At 37.8% G+C, this 15,943-nt stretch overlaps 8 protein-coding genes and 2 non-coding genes across 10 annotated transcripts; 3 read left to right on the top strand and 7 right to left on the bottom strand.

Moving 5' to 3' along the window:
• Nucleotides 1–445: 445 nt before the first annotated feature.
• LCB2 (serine C-palmitoyltransferase LCB2) lies at nucleotides 446–2,131 on the bottom strand (the record flags this gene model as incomplete). The annotated part of the gene is made up of 1 exon (XM_056232442.1): nucleotides 446–2,131. One exon carries the CDS (start codon nucleotides 2,129–2,131, stop codon nucleotides 446–448), a length of 1,686 nt encoding a protein of 561 aa, XP_056086720.1.
• Nucleotides 2,132–2,835: 704 nt separating this feature from the next.
• Nucleotides 2,836–4,458, bottom strand: SKDI04G2900 (uncharacterized protein; the record flags this gene model as incomplete). Its single annotated transcript, XM_056232441.1, has 1 exon — nucleotides 2,836–4,458. One exon carries the CDS (start codon nucleotides 4,456–4,458, stop codon nucleotides 2,836–2,838), a length of 1,623 nt encoding a protein of 540 aa, XP_056086719.1.
• A 415-nt stretch (nucleotides 4,459–4,873) lies between these two features.
• On the bottom strand, nucleotides 4,874–7,966 carry MAK21 (RNA-binding ribosome biosynthesis protein MAK21; the record flags this gene model as incomplete). The annotated part of the gene is made up of 1 exon (XM_056232439.1): nucleotides 4,874–7,966. One exon carries the CDS (start codon nucleotides 7,964–7,966, stop codon nucleotides 4,874–4,876), a length of 3,093 nt encoding a protein of 1,030 aa, XP_056086718.1.
• A 903-nt stretch (nucleotides 7,967–8,869) lies between these two features.
• Nucleotides 8,870–9,409, top strand: UBC5 (E2 ubiquitin-conjugating protein UBC5; the record flags this gene model as incomplete). The annotated part of the gene is made up of 2 exons (XM_056232438.1): nucleotides 8,870–8,916; nucleotides 9,010–9,409. The coding sequence occupies 2 exons, from the start codon at nucleotides 8,870–8,872 to the stop codon at nucleotides 9,407–9,409; spliced, it is 447 nt and encodes a 148-aa protein (XP_056086717.1).
• A 191-nt stretch (nucleotides 9,410–9,600) lies between these two features.
• On the bottom strand, nucleotides 9,601–9,672 carry Skdi_4.trna9D. Its single transcript has one exon. It is a non-coding gene; the product is annotated as a tRNA-Asp (tRNA).
• Nucleotides 9,673–9,687: 15 nt separating this feature from the next.
• Skdi_4.trna8R lies at nucleotides 9,688–9,759 on the bottom strand. Its single transcript has one exon. It is a non-coding gene; the product is annotated as a tRNA-Arg (tRNA).
• A 212-nt stretch (nucleotides 9,760–9,971) lies between these two features.
• On the top strand, nucleotides 9,972–10,952 carry TGL2 (triglyceride lipase; the record flags this gene model as incomplete). Its single annotated transcript, XM_056232437.1, has 1 exon — nucleotides 9,972–10,952. One exon carries the CDS (start codon nucleotides 9,972–9,974, stop codon nucleotides 10,950–10,952), a length of 981 nt encoding a protein of 326 aa, XP_056086716.1.
• Nucleotides 10,953–11,139: 187 nt separating this feature from the next.
• On the bottom strand, nucleotides 11,140–12,828 carry YOS9 (Yos9p; the record flags this gene model as incomplete). Its single annotated transcript, XM_056232436.1, has 1 exon — nucleotides 11,140–12,828. The coding sequence occupies one exon, from the start codon at nucleotides 12,826–12,828 to the stop codon at nucleotides 11,140–11,142; it is 1,689 nt and encodes a 562-aa protein (XP_056086715.1).
• Nucleotides 12,829–13,108: 280 nt separating this feature from the next.
• Nucleotides 13,109–13,717, top strand: EMC10 (Emc10p; the record flags this gene model as incomplete). Its single annotated transcript, XM_056232435.1, has 1 exon — nucleotides 13,109–13,717. The coding sequence occupies one exon, from the start codon at nucleotides 13,109–13,111 to the stop codon at nucleotides 13,715–13,717; it is 609 nt and encodes a 202-aa protein (XP_056086714.1).
• Nucleotides 13,718–13,898: 181 nt separating this feature from the next.
• PST1 (Pst1p) lies at nucleotides 13,899–15,215 on the bottom strand (the record flags this gene model as incomplete). Its single annotated transcript, XM_056232434.1, has 1 exon — nucleotides 13,899–15,215. One exon carries the CDS (start codon nucleotides 15,213–15,215, stop codon nucleotides 13,899–13,901), a length of 1,317 nt encoding a protein of 438 aa, XP_056086713.1.
• Nucleotides 15,216–15,943: the final 728 nt, after the last annotated feature.

Genomic DNA, 15,943 nt, shown 5'->3' with positions numbered 1-15,943 from the left:
TTATCCAGACCGTTCAAATGACCAATTGCAAGATTTTCAAATGGCAGATAGGGAGATGTCAACTCTTTATCATTTAAAGCAGAGTCCGTTTCTCACCATATTTGCTTAGCGAAATTACTAAGGGTTGGTGTCATGTTCGATTCTTGCCCGCGGGAAAAAAACGCCTTTTGCATAAGAACAATTGCGAATATGATACGATATAGTTGTATACATAACATTAATCTATATAGGATGAGATAATACAGAACTTCATTTCATATCCTGGGACATCTTGAGCACTTTATCAACTTCTCCATTCTTTGAGGGATTTTTACATATTTCTTTTACAATTTTTTATGATTTTTACTTGATTATTTGCTGTCTTGAGTCCATAGTAGGACTGCTGCAGGGGCGAAGATTCTCTAGAAAATTCTTAATTTTTCCATCTGATAAGGTTATTGGTAATTTAGTTGACAAAATATTTGTCCTCCTTACAATCGTGAGGCGTCCTTTTGATGACTTCTTCAATGTCCCATCTTTGACGTTTACCGTCATAACTGGACTTACCTGAATTTGACTTCAGATTTAATTTGTCACCGACCTCATTAACATGACGCAACAAATAATCGATATCTTCTTTAGTCAAAGATGCCGACATACAAAATCTAACTCTTGACTCAATCAATGGAGTGGCGGGGTATGCAACAACAACGACTGCAATCCTTCTTTGTAGCATCATTCTGGAAAAGGCAGGCATCTTTGAAGGACAATACAATAAAAGTGGGATAACTGGGGAGTCAGCCACACCATAGACAATGAATCCCAGCCTTTGCAAGGCCAAACGTAGATAACGGGAGTTGAAAGCAATACGTTGTAATCTTTCAGTCCCCTGTCCTGGACACATTTCACCACTGATTGTTTGCAATGAAGAAATAGTTTGAGCCAGAACAGGAGCTGGCATTGACTCACTATAGCTTACAGTGGTTGAATTCAATCTCAGTCCATCAATAATAGCTTGGTCAGCAGCTATGTAACCACCAGCAGCACCAAATGACTTAGTAAAGGTACCCATTAGAATATCAACATCTTTGGGGTCAATATCAAAAATCTCACAGACACCACGCCCAGTTGGACCCATGGCACCAATCGAATGAGCTTCATCAATAAACAGATAACATTTATATTTCTTTTTCAATTCAACTAGTTTTGGCAAATTACACAACGTACCTTCCATGGAAAATAACCCTTCAACACATATTAAGATTTTCTTCCATGGACGATTTGTTTTCGGTTGACCAAGTACTATTTGTTCTCTAATAAGTTTTTCTAATCCCACCATATCACCATGTTTGAAAGTTCTCACAGCAGCACCTGATAACCTAACACCAGTTCTAATGGAGGTGTGATTTAGTTCATCGGAGATTACTAAACATTTCTTGTCCAAAAATGCGTTGAATAAATTTGCATTTGTACCGTAACCCATTGAAAAGATCACAGCATCATCTTTGCCAATGAACCTGGCTACTAATTTTTCAGCCTTAACGTGCAAATCTGTTGTACCAATCTGAGTTACCGGACCACCGGATTGAATAGAATATTTGTCGACAGATTCTAAAGCAGCATCGGTACATTGACCCTTACTTTGCGCAAAGCCTAAATAATTATATGACGACAAGTTCATGCATGGGTACACTGCTCCTGAGTAGGTGAAATACTCATTTATATTGTGAGATATCCTATCGATACAACGAATAAACCTACCTGGAACACCAGTAGTTGGTCTAGAAAAACAATCATCAATTCTCAATTTAATTCTTCTGACATAAAAACTCTCGAAGTTTGAATACCAAGGTGCTAGCCCGTCACGTTCTAAAAGATCTAAATGCTTACTTTTTTGAAAAGTCATACCCAAGAAATCATGAACATGACCCAATATGATCAGAATCAAATAGTTTAGATATGTTAACAAAGAAATGTAATATGGTGGTGTGTCAATAACTGGTTTTGGTAATGGTTCACCACCACGTGATTTGACTTGATGCAAGTACTCTGGAGAATCAAGCGTACCATATTCATTTTCTCGTTGTATATCTGCTGGAAGTTCCTCCGGTTCACATAAAGGAACGCGGGTATAGTTTGCAGGAGTACTCATACTTCAAGTGCTTTTGAAAGGTATTTCTTGAAATTTGTTGGATTCTTTTTCTATGCCTTTCTATTTTTTTCTCAGAATGAAAACACGAAAATAGAAGGTTACTTCTTTTGCAAATTAACTAATTTAAAACTGACAAATACAAAATTGACCAATTAGTAAAAAGTAGTAGATGTAATGAAAGCAGTATTCAAAGTACTGGTTTTGATTGTTATCTTATGGTCTCGTTAAAGTGTTGTGTTTTCGTAGTAACGCCAAAACACCTTTCGCGGATCCGTTTGTTAAAGGATGGTAAGAACGCTTTTTAATCAATAATCCCCGTTGAATTCAAACGAGAACTTCCTTGTGAGATTGGTAGTTTCGTATATTGGTGAGATAATCGCGTTAATCGTCCCGTTCCAATATGGTTCAATTGAGTGCGTATTATCGTACTACAATTTTTTTTTGAAATATGCCGCAGAGAAAAGGTGATGATATCACACCCAAACACCTCACTTCGCCTCTGTGCAAGACTTGAATAGCTTAGTAGGCGCTTCCCATTAACGGCTATTATGAAAGCAATTGCGTTTGTGATTTATCAAGAGCTGGGAGATGGTACGGAAGGAATAAAGATCTCGTATTTCTTCCTATTTACATAGTATTATATATGATCCCCACAATTTTTGAATTTTTTCATTTCATTGTATCATTGTTGAAGAAGCAAGAGTCTAATTATCATTGATGTCACCAATTTCGTACTCTCCCGGAGATATGAGTTTTAAGTAATGGGCACACTTTGGTGTTTCCTCGGCAACGTGTGCAACTACGAGAACTGTTCCAGGCCATTCTTCCAAAAATTCATGACAACGCATCATAGGTTCCACTTCCATCCCGGAAAACGCCTCATCGAGAATTAATATTTGTGGCATCTTGATCAAACTTCTGACAAAAAGAACTAGTTTCTGATCACTTACAGTCAATTGTTCAAATAAAAAACTATCAGGAATCTGATCCAAACCAAAATATTCTAAATACATGTTGACAATGCTTTGGACGCTCTTGTCTAAAGATTTCCATATTGGTAAGAAATTATTAGAAGAGGCATCACGGTAACCAGTTGCAACACTTTCCCGGGTATTCAACCTTCTTCCAGCATTTTTTAAGAAAATTGCGTGTAGCTCGGGCGATGACATGCTTATTTTGCTATTAATGTCAAAATAATTCGTCTTACCTGTTCTCCGCGGAACGCCGTTTTCAATAACATTTGAATTCCACGATTGAGGATGTTCTGCAGTAAGTAGAGATAGCAGGGTCGATTTACCCGAACCGTTGTCTCCTCGTATATGCCACTTTGAACCAGGTTGAACTTTCCAGTGCAAATTTTCCAAAATAGCTTCGCCTTTATATGAAACGCTCAGCCCGTCTAATTCTATAGCGTGAGGCATTTTGATAAATTCGTGATCACCCTTTCCAAACATAGGATGTACACAAATTAAATCATCGATGGAAACGTCTCCTTTGGAAAAGCTCGTTTTTCTGGACTGTCGTAATTCTCTTTGTGCTATTAATTTGGTTTCATCAACTTTATTTTGGAGCTCTTTAATCGATCCTTGAAACACTATACCGCTTTGTTGATCAACGCAACATACATGGGTACACCATGCAGGAATAGTGTCTTGATACCTTGAGCCAATGACAATTGGGCAATCGCCGTTTACATCCATATTATCATACCTAGCTAAAAATTGTGAGATAGTGGCTGTTGCACTTGGATCTAGCCCTAAAAATGGGTCGTCAATCAGCAGTAAATCCGGTTCCTTGAGCATGCTACGAGCAAGTCTTGCTCTCCTCATTTGCCCGTTACTTAGTCCCATAACCCACTGATCTTGCAAACTGCTCAGTTTTAAGTTCTCGATAAGAACATCGTACAGTTTCATGTTTATTTTACGATTGTTTGTTTCAACTTTATAAGAAACAGCATTTGATCCGCTTGCCTTGTCAAATATAAACTGTTTGCATGTTTGGTCATAATCATCTTTGAAGTATTCGTATCTGGCACTTAAATGAGCAGTAGGTAAAACTCCCTTGAAAGCAACTTGTTCAATTCTTGGCAAGATGTTCGAACTTTCCATTAAAAATCCAAATCTCAAAGATAATGGAGGCTCACAGATATATTTGTTACTAAGGATATTCAAAAACTTGCTCTTTCCAGGACCCCATATAACCCATTTTTCATTGGGTAAAATTTCAAAATGTCTAATTCTTTGTGGGTAAACAGGTGGAGTATTTTTGGCTAGTGATGACTTAAAAAGTGCATCCGCTATTCGTACAACAAACTTGTTGCTATTCATGATCAAAAACCTCTATAGTAAACTATATTAGTCAAATAATAACGAATTCTTTCTTGCTTGAAAGTGGTCAATTAGTGGAGAGTCCGGCACTACAAATATGGGAATTTGAGAGGTTGTTCTGTTAGATCGCGGTCGCCTTTGTTCAAAGTCTCAGTCTTTGTCTTACTTTGTTCATAACCTCGGTGATTTCAACCATATATAGAATTTATTTCAGCTCCGCTTCCGTCTCCTCCGGACTACCGTCGTTCGAGTAATAATCAAAGAAAGGAAATGCAAATTTTATTGTTATTAAATCACTAAAATGCGTTATATCTTCAACTTAGAAGCTTCGAATTTGAACAGTTATTTATTGTACAGGTTTTACTTTTCATATTTAGTTTACAACACTGATCAGCTATACTGATAGATAGTGTTACTACTCTGAATCTTGATCTAAATATTGAGCATAATCTTCTGCGGACGCAAATACTGGTAAGCTTTTGAGCATATTTTTTCTTTGCTTCTTCTTTGCCCTTTTTGCAGCAGCCTCCATATCTTCTTCTTTTTCTTCTTCTATGCCCTCGACTTCTTCATCACTTTCAGCAAGAGAACGTTTTTTGTCCCCAGTATTCCCTTCTCCATCAAAGCTGTAGAATATATCCTCATCGAGACCCTCTTCCTCATCACTATCTTGATCGTCTTCGTTTTCAACGTCTTCCGCGTCAACTACATCCAGTTTGGCTTCATCTTCACCACTCGATTCACTGAAATCCTCTTCACCGAAGTCAAGCTCACTTTCGTCACTATCATCTTCTACATCAGGTCTAGATTTAACCAAAGCACTCCAAATTTCATCTTCATTCATTTCATCATCACTATCAAAGTTAGACTCCTTGTTAGATTTATTTCCTTTTCTATCGGCTGTCTTCTTGGTGGTGAAATACTGGTAAAAGAATTTATCTTCAGGTTTGATATCTTTGATCTTTTTAGTAAGCCAGTCTTCAGTGTTAACAGGGTTTTGGTCATGCATAACATCTGATGCCTTGACCAAAACAGAGTCGTTAATTCGTGAACCACTAAACAAGGGCTGCATGATAGATGCACCCCTTGTGGCGTTAGTTTGCTTAGCACTTCTGTAGACAAACCTATCTAAGAAATGTGATAACGTGAATAGGCCCAAGTCCGGTTTAGATATTTCTTCTGTTTCTCCTGTGACATACGCTCCTGCGTATGTTTGTACAGTAGGATGAAAATGGTTAATGAATTGACTAATCTCCCATAATGAAGACTTGTCCGCATTAGCAAATTTTGGATCACGCTTACGGCCATCGTATTCTTTTTTTTTACTGTTTTTGTTTTCTGGTTCCTCTTCAGCATCGGATTCGTACTCATGATCGACTGGCGTGTTAGTTAAAAGGTTTTTTATTTGTGGCACTGTTTTGGCCAATTGGATCAATAAGTAGAAAAAACCAGCAATGGTACCAACATTTATCCAATGAGAGCAAACCTGAAGGATTCTTTTGACAAAAGCTTCTACACGCTCTACATTTGATTCATCTTGTTTTAATGATTTGTAAAGTAAATTCAAATAAATACCCTGCTTAGAGGAATTCACCAACCTTGGGTCAAATAAACTTTCGTATAGTGTTCTATAGTATCGATCACTATTCAATTTCGCTTTGACAGTGACTTGATTAATCAAGACCAGCGCTTGAATGGAAGTGTTGAAATTTGAAGAATGTGTGATCTTATAAAGAGTTTCCATATGGATTTCATAAACTGAAGCCGGAATTTGAGCAAATGGGAACGCACGATTGATACCCGTTAATAAAGCACTGAACAGCTTTGAGTTCTTTTCATCCAAAACTTCGCTTTCTGTTTTTTCGTTCTTTACAGATTTACCACCGTGCTGACCTTTTTTGAAATTCTTCTTCCTCTTCTCTTCATATGACTTTGAATTGCTCTTTGCAGTGCCGTCAGCGTGATCTTTATCGGTGTTAATCAAGAATTTTTCGAATAGAGTAAAATATGTTTTCACCAACTTGTTAGCGACAGAATCTTCTGATCTTTTCAAGATTGTTTGATTTAAAGTAATGACGGAATAATAGGTGGTATGATAATCAGCGTTGGGTCTTAAAACGATATCAACAATAGCATCGATGACAACAGATTTCATATTTGGATGAGCTTGTTCTAACTTTAATAATAAGTAAGAAGCTTTTGAAGAAACTTTGGAATCAATATCACCAATCTTGTTCACACCTAATTTTAGCAAGTTGAATTCTTGTTCTGGCTGATTGCTTAATAAATCAAATACATGGTTTAATACCTGCAATCTGACGTGAATAATTGGATCATGAGACAACACTTCTAAGACCTCCAAAACACGAAAAAACAATTTTTTTATGTAGTCTTCAAAATAGAAAACGGCCAGAGTTTTTTTACTCAGCATCATTGATAAACCTGGTTGATTTTTAAAGTACCTTAGCTTCCTATTTGGCAAAAGACCACTTAAAAATAAATCCTTCAAGGCGTTTAAACTCTGTAAAGCCGAATTCCTCGATTTCTTACCGCAGTAGGACGCAAGAGTTTCTAAAGATTTAGTGTTGTGTAATGGCGAATCTTGGATCAGTAAAGTCACAGCAGATATTTTATCGTTGAGTGTACCGTCTGACAGAATTTGGGACATGAACTTTGCCTGGGACGAGTCTTTTGTGAACTCGTCATAGTAGGTTTGATTATCAATTTCCAAAGTTTGTTTACCTCTTTCAAAAAGTTTTTCAATTTGTTCTTTGGATAAATCCTCAACATCATCACTTTGTCCAACTGGAGAATCCAGAGGAATCTGATACCATGGTTTGTCGTAAGGGATAATTAGTTTGTCAGATGAGATAATAGTTGTCTGGGTAATTAAATCGCTATCTTTCTCTTCTTTCTTTTCTTTTTCTGCTGATTTTGCGTCTGATTCTTGGTCTGAACTAAGGTTAGCATCTTCTTTTTCGTCTCCTTCTTCTTCTTCTTCTTCTTCTTCATCATCATCACCAACGTCATTTTTTTGTTGGCTTTGCTTTTTTGATGTTGTGACTACGTGATTTTGTTGTTTATTTTTCTTTTCTTGTACAGATTTTTTAGGTTCTTCGGACTTAGTAAGGTCTTCTCCATCTTCATCGTCTACATCTTCAAGTTTGTGCTTGTCGAATCCTATGTCCTTCATGAAACTCTGAAGGTCGTTATTGAACCCTTTGTCGTTAGTACCCTCATCGGCGCCGGCATCAAATTCCTGCTCACTATGGGCGTCATCGTCATCGTCACTCAATCCTTGAATCAATTCTAGATCTTCTTCGCTAGCACCCAGAGCTAAGGCTTCACGACGTATGTCTTCATCCACCTTTTTTCCATCCGAACTGTCCTTCGCATTCTTTTTTTTTTGTGCCTTCTTTGAATTTTTATTACTATTGTCCTGTAATTTCGAAGAAATCTTGCTTCTTAATGAAGACAAGTCCAGCTTCTTGTCCTTGTTCTCAGCCATTATTTTTGGATGCCTACTGAAAGAGTATATCGTACTGACTTGATTTTAACGAAAATTTATTGGACTATCGGATTCTGATTGCATTATATATAATGACACTTTATACTTTATGACTTCATTACTTTGGCAGAGCTGATAATTTTTCACCTCATCGCCAAAAAAAAATTTTCATATTCTAACGGGTAACACAGAGGGGTAGATATATACATCTAGAACTTCCTCGGCGGTTAATTATCAGTATAAAAGATACTTACTCGTGAACAATTTGGTTTGGAATTGAAAAAAAACTAATTGAAGTTCTAGTTTAGACTTCATAGACGCATATGGTGTAATGTGCTACGAAAGTCATGTTAAGGGCCTTTGTTGCATGTCGAGCTATGAATCGACCAGTTACGATAATAATTGAGACCGGCTTCTTCTTTGAAGTAATTTGAGATAAGCCTGTTTACATCGATATAGAAGCGTCTTGAAATAGTAAAGATTGGTTTGTTTCTTCCTTTTATGGTAGGCAGAACGCTCGCTTTACATACTTTAGTAGCAATTTGTAAGACACATAAAACACTCTCTTCTAGCTTCCGTGCAACCTTATTTACACATGTAAGTTGAACTGTCAGTGCAGTAGTGCAACGTGCACTTGTGTATTGTCAAGCTCTGTGTTAGCATGTTTATGTGGTTATGGCAGCGCACAAGTAATTGTCACTGAGAGCGGGTAATTAAGCGACAATAGCACTTACTCATTTGTCTCAAAGACGGCCGACCCAAACCAAAGCTATAAAAAGTAGTCCGACCCCAGATTCCAAAGACTAGTAGTAATATTCCCTTTTTGTCATACTAAGATTAAGTATTGACCATCATTTTGGAAGGTCATATTTTTCTATCATATCCCTTAAACATTAAACCATAATGTCTTCGTCCAAGCGTATTGCCAAGGAATTAAGTGACTTAGGGAGGTATGTCCAAGAAGTTAGCTATTTTCTTTTTCTTTAGTTTCAGAAACAACATGGTTACTAACACTTGATATTTTTCTAACCTTATCCTCAAAGAGACCCTCCTGCTTCATGTTCGGCGGGCCCTGTAGGGGACGATTTATACCACTGGCAAGCCTCTATCATGGGTCCCTCAGATTCACCCTACGCAGGTGGCGTTTTCTTTTTGTCTATTCATTTTCCCACTGACTATCCCTTCAAGCCACCGAAGGTGAACTTTACCACTAAGATTTATCATCCGAATATCAATTCGAGCGGCAATATTTGCTTGGATATTTTAAAGGATCAGTGGTCGCCAGCGCTAACTCTCTCAAAGGTTTTGTTGTCTATTTGCTCCCTTTTAACAGATGCTAATCCAGATGACCCCTTGGTTCCTGAGATTGCTCAAATATACAAGACAGATAAGGCTAAGTACGAGGCGACCGCAAAGGAATGGACCAAAAAATACGCCGTTTGATAATTCCTGTGCAGACATAGCCTATAAGATCGGGTTTGAATATGCACTAACATAACATATATTCTTTACGTATGCAAATATCTAGATATATCAATATGAGTTTCGACCAAACCACAACTCTTACCTTGACGTTTATCGCCATTTTCCTCCTTCTTGTGTATGGACTTGTAGGTATCAAAAATATCAAAAATCTCCGCGACGGGGAATTGAACCCCGATCTGGCACGCGACAAGCGCCCATTCTGACCATTAAACTATCACGGAATTTGGAAAACAAAGCACTCACGATGGGGGTCGAACCCATAATCTTCTGATTAGAAGTCAGACGCGTTGCCATTACGCCACGCAAGCTACTATTTGTTGGAATATTTGAAGTTGGAGTAGTTCAAGTTGTGTTAACAAACAACTGAAACTCTTTTCCCTTTTCCTCACCAATATCTTCTTAGAATAAGCCCAAATTTCAACTAGTTTTACAAAATAAAAAGGGCAAGAAAAGAGAGAGTCTACCATATTGTATTGAAGTAAAAGGGTGTGTTTAAATCTTTACTTTACGGTTGGTTAAAATGAAACATGATGATGAGGACAATGATATAATAATAGATTCTGTAGAGGTGCCTGATTCATACAAACCTCCAAAAAATCCTATTGTATTCTGTCATGGCTTATCAGGGTTTGACAAGCTGATTCTGATCCCTTCGGTATTCCATCTAACAAATTTGATCTCCAATTCAATAGTACACAATATGACAGAAAATTTCATGCAAGATGACGACGACGAAAGTGATACAAAATACCCGAATTTGATAGAGATCGAGTACTGGATTGGTGTGAAAAAGTTTCTTCAATCTAAGGGGTGTAGTGTAATCACCACCAAGGTGCCGGGTTTCGGTAGTATTGAAGAAAGAGCAATGGCCTTAGATGCTCAACTACAGAAAGAAGTACAGAAGATCGAGTCAAAGGATGAGCGGCATTCGTTGAACTTAATCGCACACTCAATGGGCGGGCTGGATTGCCGATATTTGATTTCCAATATCAAGAATAGGAACTACGACGTATTAAGTCTGACCACTATTTCGACTCCACACAGGGGGTCGGAGATGGCCGATTATGTAGTCAACCTTTTCGAAAACCTAAACACTTTGCGAGTGAGTCAAACGATATTGCCAATATGTTTTTATCAATTAACCACGACATATATGAAATACTTCAACTTAATTACACCCAACAGTCCCAAAGTCTCTTATTTTTCGTATGGTTGCTCCTTTGTACCAAAATGGTACAGCGTCTTTTGCACGCCCTGGAAAATTGTTTACGAGAGATCTAAAGGTCGGCCAAACGACGGTCTGGTGACAATAGATAGTAGCAAATGGGGTGAATATAGAGGAACTTTAAAAGATATGGATCATTTGGATGTCATCAATTGGAAAAATAAGTTACAAGATGATTGGAGTAAATTTTTTCATACCAATACCATCGGGGAAAAAGTTGACATTTTGAATTTTTATTTGAAGATAACGGATGATTTGGCAAAAAGAGGATTTTAAAGTTATTTCCTTCCGCAGGAAGAATCCATAGGATAACTTTTTTTTTTTATGTTTTGTATTTATGTTTACTAATGTGGTGTAAAAAGGTATCGTAATTTTATCAATTCTTGTTGTGTAAATTAAAAACAAAAGTAAAAAATAGAAAAAAAAAAATACTTAGAAGGTAAAACTACCGTTTTTTCTTTCCTTAAAGCTCATCATGTTCAATGTTAACATCAGGTATGTCATTTATAGCCTCCACCTCAGTACTTTGCGCCATCGCTGAGGCGGCTTCTCCAGCATCCCTACTTGGGCTTTCTTCTTCCTTAATATTATTGCCCGATATTTTGGTTTGAATAATGGACTCTGAACTACCCTTGGCACTCAGTGCGCTTCCATCGTTATCGATCCTTGCCTGTTCTACTTGCTCAGTATTTTTCTCATTGTCACCGAAAGCTAGTGAAGATTTGAATCCGTTAATTAGTGCAAGTTCAAAATCATTATTTGGTTGGTTTCTCATTCTTTCGAATATCAGTTCCATATCCTGCGGTCCAGCAATTTCGTTCAATAGTTCTTTAACTTCAGATATTCCCTCAGAAAGCTTCAAGAACAGTTCATTATTGGAGTCAATCGAATGTTCGCCTAGCTGGTAATGTTCCGCATTTTTACCTTCTTGATTTAGTTCAGTCGGCTCACTAGGGTCCCTGATCTCGTATGATATAAAGTTTCCATTATCTTCACTGAATGTGAAAGTCTTGTTAAAAGATATCTCTGCCCTTTGTGAATTAAGTATGTTCAAGGATAGAATGGTTTGAAATTGGTCTTTGATGTCAACTACTTCCGCCAACCAAACACAAGAATCACCAGGCTGGAGAGTATTACCATTAGGTAACAATACCAACCCCAAACTAAGCATTCTGTTTATGGCATTCCCAAATTTCTGATAGTATGTCTCAGTGATCACATCCCAGTTTGACATCGCGTCATCAGTGACCATTAATTTTGCTCTTTCATCGGTATTATAAGGTCTTAGAAAATATATTCCAGATCCTAGAAAATTTGGTTCATATTGAGTAATTAAATCAACGGAACTGCTGCCAGTATCTGATTTGTCATGCATTTTACAAAGGATCGGTGAGGCATTTTTTTGATCTTCATTCTTAGCTAATAATTCTAAATTGCACAATTCAGGGATGGTGACTTGAGCTTCATAAACACAGATTTTTGTTTCCCTCACCCATTGGATGGTTGCTGGTCCAGAGTTTGAGCCACCGCAAACATATTGAATTTCAACCATTCTTTCAGCGCCGGTCACATCACATGTATCGCCTGAGCCTATGATCTCGCTGATGTAATATCCTACATCGTCATAAAGCAATTCAAATTCTCTCTCGTCTAAATTTGCTCTTGATTTTCCCAGCTGATATACCTGAGACTCATCTCGATTAACGATTTCACCAGTTTGTATGTTTACTTTACCATGAAATTGAACGAATTCTATGCCAGGGCAGTACTCATAAATCCAAAATCCGGCTTGATAAAAAATGCATCGTTCATTTAGCTTATCAAAAATGGTCTTAACACCTTGGTCTAGAGTATTGGTTAACTGTGCTCTCTTTTCACTATTGATCTGGTCATTCGGCTTTTCTAATGCATCGTCCAATTGGGAACTTGCATTTTGAATGAAACATTCAAGATTATCACCTACATTTACAATATATCCGGAGTCCAGTGCAGACTGGTTCTGCAATATTCCATCGTTCCACTTGGTCTCATCGATGTACGATATAAGGTATTTATTCGACACTATCGGGTCCTCTATAGGTGCTAACAGTGATGATACTTGTTGTATCAGAGCTGTAATTACGCTCAGGGTATATGTGAATTTATTTTGCATCCAAGCTGGGAAGAAATCGGATAGTGATGCGTGTAAAGGTTCCTTTGACTATTGAGAAAGTTTTGTTTTTTATTTTACGAAGGCATGTTCTTTGCTTGAAATCACAGTTGTATTTTTTGCACTGGTGCGCTGGGCCCTTTAACTTCAGCAATTACGTGATAACTTAAAAACCCAACCAAATTTAGAAAAATAACAGATATATAAAAGAACTTTTTAGCAGTAACATAAGGTAATACTGCTTCAGAAAAACCAAAGTTTTCTCACTCGTATAAGTATACTAATGCGGCTACTGCGTATTTTCTCATTGGCCAGTGTGGTCCTCGGTGCTGATATCTTACAACTAAGCTATTCAGATGACAAGAAGGACATCATTCCCTTGGGGTCATTTGAAATCGACAGTGGATCAGATGGGAACATTACTGTCACAACTGTTGATGTACAAAACGTACAAGTTTCTGGACAACACTGCTTGAATGCGGAGATAAAGGGTAAACTAGATATGCCATGTTTCAGCTACATGAAGCTGGAGACGCCATTGAGATACGATTTGATTGTAGATGTGGACGACAACAATGAGGTAAGCCAAGTGTCTCTTTCATATAATGAAAAGAATGACGCTATCGTTGGCATGGCGAGGTACCCAGAAGCAGGTCCAAGCGCACCAGTTGCTAAATTGAAGAAAAAAACTAAGACCTATGCTGACAAGAAGGCTAATAAGAATAAGGACGGAAGTACTGCACAATTCGAGGAGGATGAAGAAGTTAAGGAGGTCTCTTGGTTTCAAAAGAACTGGAAAATGTTGCTAGTTGGTCTGTTGATTTATAATGCTGTTGCGGGTTCGATGAAGAAACAACAACAAAATACTGGAGCCGCCCAAAAAGCTGAATAAATAAGGATAGGATGAAGTGTATGATTGTTTGAATGTCGTTATTTTTATTTTCTTCTCGAGAATAATTGAATACATAAAATTGTTATATAGATGTGTTTAGTGGTCCGTGGTGACGTAAAATGGCAGTACTTGTTCTCAAAATAAAACATAACATTGAATAAAAAATACTTTTATCTCTCCATTATATCAGAGACATGATGAATACCGTCAAAAGACCAATAAAAGAGGTGATTTGACCAATTGGGGCCACTATAGCGGCGTTACCTGTAGAACTCTTTGAACTAGAACTGGAGGCGCCAGATGCTGAAACCGCCTTGACATCAGAAAATAAATTTTTTTCCTCAGCCTTAGAGGATGATTTGGAAGCCCTTGAAGAAGTTTGACTGGATTGGTGTTTGGAGGTGGACGATAGTTTAACAGATGTGGACGTGGCACCGTTCTTGCAAACAAAAGACTCACCTTTGATGCCACCCTTCTTCTGTAACGCTTTCAAAGCGTTACAGGAGAAATTGTTTGATTTGGATTCAACATCAGCACCACCCTTAATAGATTTCAAAGAATCTAGATTCAAGGCAGTGAAATTACCTACGACTTGCAAAGTACCGCCGATGGCGGTTAAGTTGTCGAGACCACTAATTTTTTGTAAACCCGTGTTATTAGCGATGACAAGTGCACCGCCGATGGTCGACAGATTAGAGAAGGATAAGTTCTTCAAATAATCATTGGAAACAATACTGAAAGTTTGACCGATTGTGTTCAGCTTAGTAAAGTTCAAATTAGAGATGGAATTGTTGATGAAACCCAATGAAGAGTTGATCTTTCGTAAACTAGCAAAGGACACAGAATGAACGTCGGTTAAGCTGATGTTGTTTGCCCAAACCAAGTCATCGAAAGTAATCTTAGTTTGGTTACCATTAAAGGAAAACTGTAAAGAATCTGTGACTGTTTCGACAGGAGACTTGATCGAGGTTAATCTTTTATTGTTATTGACATTGAAGACGTTAACTTTTTTCAGTACAGAAAACCCATCAACAGATTGCAGCGCAGTGTCAGAAATGTAAATGTTGTTAGCAGATTTGATGTTGGAAGTGAAAGTTGAAATTGCGGGTAGAGTAATCAAATTTATACTGTCAACGCTTTGCAAAGACCCAAATGAAGCAGACGTCAAGATGGTTAAACTTTGTAAATTCAAAGAATCTGTGATGGACTGCAGGGAATCGGCAGCGAATGAAGTAAGGTTTGTAGCATTGAATATAGTTAGAGAACCCTTGATTTCCTTGACGGTAGCCAAAGAACCAGTTTTCAAACCACCGCCAATGGTTAAGTTCCCCACCAGTGTCTCACAGCGGCTATATTTATCCAGATCGCTTTGAGCTGTGGCTGTAGCATGTGAGCTTATGGTACAGGAAGAGGAAAGTGTACCGGAAGTAGAGGAAGTAGCAGCGAGAGCCGACGATATCAAGAGGGCAGATGAAGCAATAAGTGAATGTAGCTGCATGATTTGTTTGAATTAAGCTTTTTTTTTTCCTTCTTTTTCTCTTTTGTTTATATATACTGCAGTGTGATATGGAAAAGACTTGTTCAAGTCATACTTACAGCAAGGTGAATAAGAGCATGAATGAGTGTCATATTTATATGTTTATGTGCGTAACGTTTATGTATATGTTCGTAAGGGGTTTTGAGCTGTTGAACGATGTTAGTTAAAGTTCATGCTATGAAAACCCAGCCAAATCATGGAACATTACTCTTTGTGGTAATAAACTCTGATGGAGTCCGCATCAAGACAGTGTGCCAATGCTATTTTTAGAGACTACTATCATCATTACAAACAAAAGCCCTCTTCCCTTTCATGTATCTCAACTTTGTGGTTTTTTCCCTCAAGGATACGGAAATGCGGTCCCTAATTCCAAGCCTTTGCCGTAAAGAGAAAAAAATAAGCAGGCGGGTGTTTAAACGACTCAAAAAATAATTCCTACAAAAAATAGCCGCCCAGCTATCACGTGCGTATCACGTGGTCCCTCACCCGGCCTCCAGATAGTAGAAACACGCCTACCCTTTTTTATTTAATTTTTATTTTTATTTTTCTTTTTATTCATGGGGCCCATCCGCGGAAGAAAAAAGAAATGCGGGCAATTAATAGTGCGATCACTCCAGGAGGAACGCGATGTGGCAATAGCATGATTATCTAGCATATATGCTGCATATAGTTGAGCAGAATATACTGCA

This window comes from Saccharomyces kudriavzevii (genome assembly GCF_947243775.1).
Source record: "Saccharomyces kudriavzevii IFO 1802 strain IFO1802 genome assembly, chromosome: 4".
In the NCBI taxonomy this organism is placed as follows: domain Eukaryota; kingdom Fungi; phylum Ascomycota; class Saccharomycetes; order Saccharomycetales; family Saccharomycetaceae; genus Saccharomyces; species Saccharomyces kudriavzevii.
The sequence above is the reverse complement of the archived record's forward strand: the minus strand, read 5'-3'. Positions and strand labels throughout refer to the sequence as shown.